Below are 11,194 nucleotides of genomic sequence, written 5' to 3'. Positions count from 1 at the left end.
TCTGCTCATTAAGAATTCGAGTCGAGTTCAAGTTCGAATCGAGTCCATTCAATCCGAGTATTTATCGAACCTTAATCGAGTCGATCTCGAGTAGCTCACAATCTATCTCGTCTCATTTACAACCCTAATCATAACGATTTTCAATATCGTCGTGACACCACATTAACATCCACAATTTAAAAATAATTTTTTTTAGAAAACAAGTTACATGTAACGTTTAAAATATTTGTAACTACTACATTACAATGGCATTCATTATTTAATACTATAGATAATACCTAAATAACATGTAAAGTACACAAATGATTCATTGGTTATAGAGTACTATTTTATTAAGTCCATCAATTATTAAAAGTTACAAAATAATCCTTCAACTATAGAATATTGCTTTGTTGAGTCCCTTGACTATTAAAAGTTACAAATTGATCATCCAACTATTCATTATATTCCAAACTCGTCCTTTTCGTTAAAAAAATTGACGGTATTCCAAGTTAAATGCTAAATTACTGATTATGATATGATAAAAATATGATCCTAGAATCTCGTACGACTATCCTATTTCAGTCATCATGTTAACGTCCGACTTAGATAAATTTCAATTTTTAGCAAAAAAAGGAGTTTGGAATATAATGAATAACCGAGTGACAATTTTCTAAAATATTTTATAATAAAATAAATTTTATCAATATTATGATTATTTCTAACAAAAAAAAAAGAATTTCAAACATATGAAACTAATATAATGTCACAAAACAGCTCTATGATTGCAACATTTTATTTAAAAATGTCATCTTTCGAATACTTTTAGAAACAAAATCGTAACATCTTTTTCATAGTTTGGACCTTCTAGATTTTAATACTCTGTGACGTATCGCATGCTACACTTATAGATAGATGGACCTACCATCCGCTTCAGATGGTAGAACAAGTGAATGCCATAGCCATCTTTGTCTACAAGTTTTACAGTATACTACAACACTGATTGTTTTTCTTAGCTTGATTGTAAAACATCTGTTCCAACAACCAAAACACAGGTTTGATGTTAGCAGCAACATATTGTTCAACTCAATTCAGATGATGAAGATGACATGGTTTTAATAATAACCAAGATGGGTTGTAAAGACAACAATAATTCCTATAAGAACATGAACGTGGGGAGGGGTGAAAAAAAAGTAAAAGTAGGGCTGACAAAAAAAAAAAAAAACCGATTCGAATTAAACTATACGATTTGATTCGGTTTGAATTTTTTATCTTACGCTTCAGCTTCAATTCGGTTTAGTCATCTAATTTTATAATTCGATTCGATTTTTTTATATGAAACTTGTTTGTTCCAAATCGAACCGGGTTAAAGAAGAAAATCTAAATCAAATAATTATCTTACACATGTACCTGAGATGCTGCACTCAGATCTGAGCTCTTCTCAACCAAACTGTCCAGCTTCTCACCTCGTGCAAGCACACTGTCAATAGTTTTATGCTGCATTCATTCCCATGATTGAGAGAAGAATTAACAATGAATCAAATCCCAGTTAACATGTACATACATACATACATACATACATACATACATACATACATACATACATACATACATACATACATACATACATACATACATACATACATACATACATACATACATACATACATACATACATACATACATACATACATACATACATACATACATACATACATACATACATACATACATACATACATACATACATACATACATACACACATACATACATACATACACACACACATACATACATACATACATACATACATACACATACATACATACATACATACATACATACATACATACACACATACATACATACATACATACATACATACATATATATTAATAACACAAGACTTTTGTATTTGAATTATCATAAATAAAATTTTAGGTAAATATAATTAATAAAATAAAGTTAAAAATACATCAAATGTTACTATACTTAAAAAAAACTATACATACATACATACATACATACATACATACATACATACATACATACATACATACATACATACATACATACATACATACATACATACATACATACATACATACATACATACATATTAATAACACAAGACTTTTGTATTTGAATTATCATAAATAAAATTTTAGGTAAATATAATTAATAAAATAAAGTTAAAAATACATCAAATGTTACTATACTTAAAAAAAACTAATGTGGCTCTCGTTTTATTTTTTTCTCTCAATGTAGTTTTCTAATTCAAAAAATAAATTTAATGTGATCTTTTAACTAGTATTTTTCGTCGTTGACCGTTACGGCGGTTCACAATGATGACGTGACAGTTCACAGTGTTAACATGGTGGTCCACGATACTGATATGACACGGTGGTTGATAATGTGGCGGATAACATGATAAATGAGTTCAATTGGTAACTCAAACACATCAACCTAACCTGGATCGCCCGGCGACAAGCATACTAATGAAATCATGACATGTGAAGAGAATACAATGAAAGAATTCAGCAGAATTAAAATAGGCTGCTATTTAAGCCATTAGCAGGCAAAAGTTCCTTTGTAATCCTCAAGTTGCTATTTAGATCCTTGTGTTTATGACTCCAAAGGTACATTTTGACACTCCAACACTCTTCAAAAACGATGCTAAATGGGGCCTAAAACACAATCTCTTTATGCACTTGAACAAACCATATGCAAACCTTAAAGAAAAAAAGATTCAAGTATGGATAATCAACAAAAAGGATCATTGGGGCTGAGCATGGCATAGCATGATAGGTGAAAGCTAAAAGAAAAGTGCATAAAATCACCCCCCCCCCCCGCACACACACAAGAAAAGAAAAATACTTACAAGGATGATTTTAGTCTCATCCAACTCTCTCTGAATTTTCAACAATTTATCAGCCTCTGCAGGGTCCTGAAAACGGTGAAAGGATCATGCAAGGTGTGAGATTAATTTGAAAAGTTTAATTATACACCCCATATTAAAACACATCATAAAGAATGAGAAGAAAACAGACACCTGAAACTTGGTCAAAGCCTCATCCAAATAGGGCCAAGCTTGAGTGCTATCAGCTTGTGCAGATCTCCATGATTCCCCAAAACTTTGTTGGTATTCATCCACCACCTGCCAAACATTACCCTTTGAAATTTTCCAAAGAAACCCACAGAGTATTCAATCTCACAAACATATTTCAGAACACCAAAAATGCATACCAAATGTGATGAATGCGATCGACAGACTCTTGACATCATCTTAAAGACTTCAACTATCGATGTATTATACACACAGACACATCTACCACCACCCATCGGCCCTGTCCATCTAGTTATTTCTATCAGACGCAAAGAGAAAGGAACAGAATCCAGCCATCTACGGATCATAAAGAACAACCATATCCAACATATATGGTGGCAAGCAACAAGCATAAACATGAGTTACCAGTGGAAAGAAATCAAAAGGTAATAGTATTTTAAGGAAACTTTTAACTATTATCGACACTTTCTATGTATTTCCTGGATCATAAACAGATCATGCTAAAAAGGGGCAAGAACCCAGTGCAGTAAATTTAGGAGTGGAGCTTGTGGTAACTGAATCAGGTGAAATTAGGCCAATATATAGGAGTAGGAGCTTCTGTTGTAAATATAACAACTATCAAAAAGACAATAACTATTGCTCAGATAAATTTTAGCTCATTCTACAGTAATCGAGTCTATGAAGATATATATATAAAAGATCATAACCATCAATGAATATGTCCTTCCATTTCCTGCTATAATCACTCTCAGGCCATGACACCTTGTATAATTGAACTAAAAGATACACAATCAATGCAAATACCAATATTGCAGTCAATAAGATTGGATGATATTGAATCTCAAGGTAAATCATGACACAAATATAAGTAGGGACGATCGCATGATATTATATTACCTGGTTGAGAAGCAAAAAAGCACTTCGAACCGGATAGTGACCATCCATAAATCCAATTGCACAAAGTCCATTTCTGTTGTAAGAATGCACCATGTACTCTACATCAAAATCACCAAACATAAATAAATAAATAACCATAATTCGTCATAGCCTCGCCATAATCAACCGGATCATCGTCTGAAACCTAAAATAGAAATGAAATCGACAAAAAATGAAGATCGCAATGCAATAATACAATTATACAAGATAATACACGAAAGATCCAAAGACGGTGTTATCGATCTAATTGGCAGAGATGATAATAGCAGATGCATTAAGAATCAACGAAGAACCTTCGTGCTGGACGGACTGGCGCTGGCCGGGAGGGGTTCGTTCGGCGACGGTTCGAGAGACGAAGACGATGAACTCCCTGATGCTTGGCCTCTGGAAGTAACCGAAATGGCTAACGTCGGAAGCGATGGCTAGTATTATGGGATCGGATCCTTCAGGGTGGCATTTCAATACTAATAACGATGTGATCTTCATCTTTCCTCCTACCAATCACAATCTTCTGTTCCTTCTCTGCAGAAATATCCTTTTTTTCTTTGTTCGGATCCGTAAGAGACGAAAGTGGAGGATTTTTCTTTCCCTACTAATAACCAACTGCACCATGCAATTTTAAATGTCGAAAAATTTAGAGACAATAGTCAATAAAATATTCAAGGTAAAATATTAAACTTAAAGATACGAAGAAAAATAAATTCTTCTATTAAGAATGACTAGGGATGGCAAAAAAATCCGAATCCGACGGAAAAAACCAAAAATCGAATTAAACGGGGACGGGGGAAAACCGTTTATGCTAAACGGGGACGGGTTTGATAATCCCCGCCCCGATTACCCGACTCGATACCCGACCCGATAAATATTAAAAATATTATTATATATATATATATATAATATTAATAAATTTAAATTTAAATTAAAAAATACATATAATTTTATATTTAATTTAAATATATATATATATACCCGGTCCGATACCCGACCCGATACCCGTTTAAATAACCGTTTATGTTAAACGGGAATACCCGTTTCCCGCGGTTTTCCCGATTACCCAATGAGGATCCCCGTTTAAATCTCTGCGGTTTTTAAGCGGGGACGGGTATGTGTTTTTTAAACAGGGACGGGACGGGGACCAGGGGGACCAATACCCGGCCCGAACCCGGCCCGTTGCCATCCCTAAGAATTACAACCAATATTAAAATACAATAAACTTCATAAAAACTCATTGTCTCTGTCGAATGAGACACTTTACGAAGTGATAAAAGAGTGGTGAGTGAACTAAATAATCTGACAGAAGGGATCTGACTATACGTGACCCCAACAAATCAATCAGAAAATAAATGTCGTGATAATTTTTGTGCTTGAACCAGAACGACCAAAAGGTATAAGAAAGACGTACCAAAAACCATACAGATCGTGCCACAAAAATAGAGAAAACGCGTGTCATAAGAATAGAGGAAAAAATATGTCACAAAGATAGAAATTCTTATTCAAAATTAAAAGATTCAAGAAAAAAAAAAAAAATACATAATATAAAAAATAATAGAACTAATAGTTACCAGCGGTCGACAACTAATATTAAAATTGGTGTCGTCGCCGGCTAAACAAAAATTAAAGAGAAATAAGAAGACTATACAAAATATTGAAAAAATTTAGATCAAAAGAAAGGAAAGACTACCAGGGTTTTGTGAATAAGATAATTTTAATTTAAAATGAATCTTTATAATACTCAATTCATATAAGTTAATCAGTAAATTAGATACATATTGATACTAAAAATTATAGTAAAATGTATAAAAACATTAAGGGTAAATTAAAATTTGATAATTAAACTTTCATGTGATTTCTATTTTACTCATCGTACTTTCAAAATTTTCAATTTGTTCACTCAACTTTATACATTGAATTTTTTTGGACACTCCGTCGTTAAATAATTAACAACGTTATGACGTGGACACTTATACCAAAACGACATAGTTTTGGGTTCTCTGTTAACATCGAAAAGATGCTGACAAACAACTTTAGATTTTCACAAGCACCCAAATCAATTTCACCTCGAATTCTCCCAAATCAGTACCAAGCTCACAAATTTATTGCACTATGATTCTAAATTGTCTATAAGATGCTCACAAGTCATGGGTGATTGACTGCAAAATCAATTTGCGACAACGTCGGTGAGAGGGTTCATTTTGCAACTGCAAAACCAATTTTCAATTTTCATGTTTATCTGCTAGGATTTAGGGGTTAGGGTTTTGTATGAGATTTTTTTTGTCTTATCAATTTTTATTTATTAAATAGAAATCTTATGTGGCATCTTATGTGGTTTAGTTTTAATATTAAAATAAGTCACGTCAACCCGATGTTAGTGATGTAAAGACAGAGTGACTAAAAAAACTCAATCTACAAAGTTGAGTGAGCAAATTGAAAATTTTGAAAGTAGAGTGAGTAAAATAAGAATCACATGAAAGTTCAGTTATCAAATTTGTAATTTACCCAAACATTAAAAATATGACTTGAAAATGAGAAAATATAAAAACAGGGGTATGTTTGATTAGGTTTAGATTTTTTAATAAAAGATAAATCAAATGGCGCTATAAGGTTATCAAAGTTTTTAATTCGATTTGATTCGATTTTATAATTTTTAACTGTTCATCATTTTTCGAACTCAATATCCAAAGATTATAACTATGGCTTTTCACTTTTTATCTTTTTATCATTCGGGTTGTTAGATTTAGTGGCTGAACACAAGAGCACCAAAATCTGAAAAAAAAGGTTTTTGTTTAGATAACCAGATGAAGAAACAGGATAAATTATATGTTATCTAATTGAACTTTACATGTAGATAGTTTATTCTATTAAACTTTTAATAATTTGGGTAAAGTATACAAATTGTCCTTCAACTATAGGAGACTGATTTATTAAGTTACTTGACTATTAAATGTTATAAAATGGTACTTCAACTATAGAGTGGTATTTTGTTGAGTCATTCGACTATTAAAAGTTATAAAATGGTACTTCAATTATAGAGTGGTATTTTGTTGAGTCCTTCGACTATTAAAAGTTACAAAAGGGTCACCTGATTATTCATTACGTTCCAAACTCATCATTTTCTGTTAAAAAATTAACGATATTCTGAGTTGGACGTTTACTTGTTGACTGTGATATGATAAAATTTGATCCCAAATCTCAAGGGATTATCATATTTCAACCATCATGTTAACGTTCATCATAGACAACCGTCAATTTTTTTGATGAAAAATAATGAGTTTGAAACATAATAAACAATAGGATGATCATTTTGTAACTTTTAACAGTCGATGGACTTAACAAATTAACATTCTATAGTCGGAAGATCATTTCGTATCTTTAAATAGTCAAAGAACTTAATATAACAATATTTTATAGTTGGAGGATCATTTGTATACTTTATCCTAATAATTTCAATTATACTACTAAATTTGATTTTGACTTCTGTTATAACACGTGATCATTAAACTATAATAATGACACGATGACTTAGATGAATCTTTTTGTTAACGTGATCATTAAATTATAATAATGACACGATGACGTAGATGAATCTTTTTGTTAATGTGATAATAATGTGACAATATCATTTTAGATTTTTGTTAACGTGATTATTAAATTATAATAATGACACGATGACGTAGATGAATCTTTTTGTTAATGTGATAATAATGTGACAATATCATTTTAGATTTTAAACTATGATTGTATATTGATTTTATTACTATTTTAAAAAAAAATCAATCACTCATCGTCAACCGCCATTCATAGCAAAATCAATATCAAAATACTCACTTTTCACTCTCCATTCTTCTCATCGAATTATTTTTTCACGAAATACAATCGAGATCGATAAAAATTCATCCAGATCGATGTGTAATTCATGCACTCCAGACTCACAGAATTTCATAGGATGCCTTTTCACACGCACCTTTAATTGAAATTCATTGCAAAAGAATTCCAATAAATCTAGGTAAGTTCTACCGTACGGAAACCTTAATATACGGTTAAAGAAAAACAATATCGGTTTTGTTATTATATTTTTAACAAAACCGATAAAAAACTACTTAAAACATTATTATTTCTACTGATTTTGTTATTATTAAACGTTTTACCGAACTTGATAATATATCCAGTAAAACGCTACTTAAAACATTATTTTTTCTACCGAATATATTACCAAACCCGATAATAATAAAACCGGTAGAAATAATAATATTTCTTGTAATATTTTACCGATTTTATTAAAAAATAATAATAACAAACCAATAACTTCTTTTCTTAGCCGTATATTAAGCTGCGTCACGTGAGACTTTCCCATAAATCTAGAGTTCAAACTTTAACATTTACAATGGCTTTCCCAATACTCAAATTGCAACTTCTCTCGAGGAACAAAATAATCTAATAATCGTGGTATACAAAAATAATGGTGGCATACTTCCATACAAGCCACCATTCTCCAAGTTTCTTCTCCGGCCACGGCAAGAGCAAAGTATCTCCCATCTACGGCAAGTAAACAAGTTCCTGCTCCGATGCCGACACGGCTGTCGCCAAATCTGAGCAATACATCTCAAATTGGCACTAAATATGTGCCACCATTTATGACTAGTTCAATCTTACATTCTCTATTATATACACAAGTATTTAGGGAGGGTACATGGCGGCAGCGAACGTATATGCGCTTCCTGGGAACCCTTATGGAAGGGAATTTTGGGGTCCGATAATTTAACTTGTCACACAGCAAAAACGAGGGTTTATTCGTATTACTTGCTGATCCACCTTCGTTTTCGGGCTGGTCTCTCTGGTTTAATCTCGGAATCTGCAGGAGTTTTGTTCTTGGACGAAGGCGGTGCCTCGTTCTCCATCTTCTTTATTGCCACAGCATCGTTTTCCTTTGGAATCGGAAGTTTGAACCTCTCGCTTCGCTTCTTCAGCTTCTCGACGGTGTCGAGATGCCGATCCTCTGATGGCCTTGGATCAGCATCCTTGGTCTCTGGCTCGTCGGACAAAGGGTGGTGGTTCTCAGCAGGCTCAACTGGAGTACCTGGCTCTTCTAGAGTTTTGTTAGATTCTGAAGCTTCGACATTATTGCTCTTCTCGATCTCCTTGAACTTTGAGGAAGATGATGACTTGCTGTTGATACTGTAATCCCTCTCCTTATGGCTCGTCCAACGTTCCAATTTGGAGCGCCCCCGTGTCGACTCTTTCAATTCATCGCCCGAAGAAGCATCTTCTCTACGTTTTCTGGAAGAGTTATAATGAACTGGATCCTCATTCTTCTCATGACTTTTCGAGCCCTAACCAAGGCAAAAAGGTAACAGTAATAAAGACACAAAACAATTACACTGATTATAAAATAACAAGTAACAACAATGTTCAATCTAAAATTGAAATTCATGACACAAAGGAGAAATCTAAGAACCAAAGCGCTAATCATATATATTAAGCTCAAATCCAACTTTGCTTCATGTTCAATCTAGATCATGTTATCTGAAATTAAGCTATATTGTCAATGGTAAATTACCATTTTCTTTCAAAAGCGAAACCTTCACCAATCCATTCCCTAAATCCAAACAAAGCCTTGATGCAAATGAATAGAATATTATATTCATAGCCAAAAGCAGGACCATTGAATTCAATTTGCAGGCTTTAACAAGAAAGATAATGACAGCAAATACTATGGTAAAGAACAGTTGATGATCAATGAACAGAAAATTTCACGTCCAAGTTGCCAAGCTTTGTAAATTGCAGTAAATTATACACAGTGCTTGATGAAACTGCAACTGAAACCGATTGCATGATCACAGAAATTCGGATGGAAATGTGTGTTCTTGTTGGATCAATACAGAATGGGGAAAAGCCCAGAATTTGAAAAATAAGGGGGGGGTAAATTACTCTCTATCTAAAGGTAAAATGTCATGGGCACGAGATAATGCAGGTAACAAACAAAGTTCTCCAAACAGTAAACAGATATGCATGCATGCGTGTATATTCATTTAAGGATTTTTAAAGACCTCGTGATCAAGTAACTGAAACCAGAATCTCTAATTTTGAAGAAACTGAATCACCTTCAATAGAAGCTTATCTTTGTATAAGTAGGCACATGTATTGGCTCATTTCAAGAAAACTGCTGCGTTATCTTTCTCCCTAGTGCTACAAAAACATTATGTCCTAGATTCTACGAAACATACCATTTCATTGTAGTGACCACTTAAATTATCTTGATTTCTCTTGGCAGAACCCAAACTGACTGGATCTCCACCTTCAGATTCTCCATTCTTCCTATTGTCTCTTTATGTTTCTTCTCATGCCCCCTTTGGTTATCTGGAGCATTGACAGCATGCTCACTCCAGGTGCTTGTTCTTTCCTGCCTGGATTTTCTATCATCATTGCTAAATTGGCGTCCCAGTGCATACGAATCTTCACGCCCTCTGCGACGTGAGAAACTTTCATCATCATTCGATCCCTTCTTTTCACCTGTTCACTGTGGCGAACTGTCTTTTTGAGTTGATATTCCTTTTCTGAAACTTTAAGTTCATCCATTGTCCTGGAGCGGCCAACCCATGCTTTGTCTTCTGTCCACTCCTTGCAGTGCCTCGTCCTTCTTCTCTCTCCCGTTTGATAAACTTCGTCATGGGATTGCTTTGCCCTATGCCTTTCATCTCTCTACCGCTGCTTCTCAACCCCCTCTCTATGAACCAAACCTCATCTGTCCCGAACAGATTGATGATCAAAGTTCTCTCTAGTCTTTGTTGCTCGGCTCTCTTATGCGGGTCTATAAATTCATCTTTCTCGCTTTGTGACTGCTGCTGGATTCTCTGTTGCCATGCAAGATCACCTCTTTGTCTGTATTATCCCTCCTCAGATACTCCTCATCTTTCCTCCTTTTGTTGTGGTAATCTTCTGTGTTTCATATCTACTCTTCAATTATCATTTCTTTCTGTATGTCTAGTGCTGACATCCTTATCATGATGAACTTTATAATGCCATTATCCAACTGTTTTCTAGAAGATGGATAATCATTGTCACTCCTCTCACTTTCACGAACCTTAGCCCTGTTCCTAGAACCAATTTCCTCATCACGCTCTCTCTTCCTGAAGTCCCCAGTTTTTTCTGTTATAAAAATCATCTTCTCTGTTGCCATGCAAACACCAAGATTATCACTCTCCTTCTCGATCAAA

General features: G+C 33.8%; 1 protein-coding gene and 1 pseudogene across 1 annotated transcript; both read right to left on the bottom strand.

Moving 5' to 3' along the window:
* Window positions 1-945: 945 nt before the first annotated feature.
* Window positions 946-4,469, bottom strand: LOC120200976 (VAMP-like protein YKT61). Its single transcript, XM_039201680.1, has 6 exons — window positions 4,277-4,469; window positions 3,945-4,042; window positions 3,033-3,137; window positions 2,862-2,927; window positions 1,390-1,476; window positions 946-1,011 (listed from the first exon to the last, which is right to left on the bottom strand). The coding sequence occupies exons 1-6, from the start codon at window positions 4,467-4,469 to the stop codon at window positions 961-963; spliced, it is 600 nt and encodes a 199-aa protein (XP_039057611.1). The 3' UTR covers window positions 946-960.
* Window positions 4,470-8,592: 4,123 nt separating this feature from the next.
* On the bottom strand, window positions 8,593-11,147 carry LOC120200975 (annotated as a pseudogene).
* Between the last annotated feature and the right edge of the window lie 47 nt (window positions 11,148-11,194).

The sequence above is a fragment of the Hibiscus syriacus genome, unplaced genomic scaffold (genome assembly GCF_006381635.1).
Source record: "Hibiscus syriacus cultivar Baekdansim isolate YM2019G1 unplaced genomic scaffold, ASM638163v2 tig00006715_pilon, whole genome shotgun sequence".
Classification (NCBI taxonomy): Eukaryota; Viridiplantae; Streptophyta; class Magnoliopsida; order Malvales; family Malvaceae; genus Hibiscus; species Hibiscus syriacus.
The sequence above is the reverse complement of the archived record's forward strand: the minus strand, read 5'-3'. Positions and strand labels throughout refer to the sequence as shown.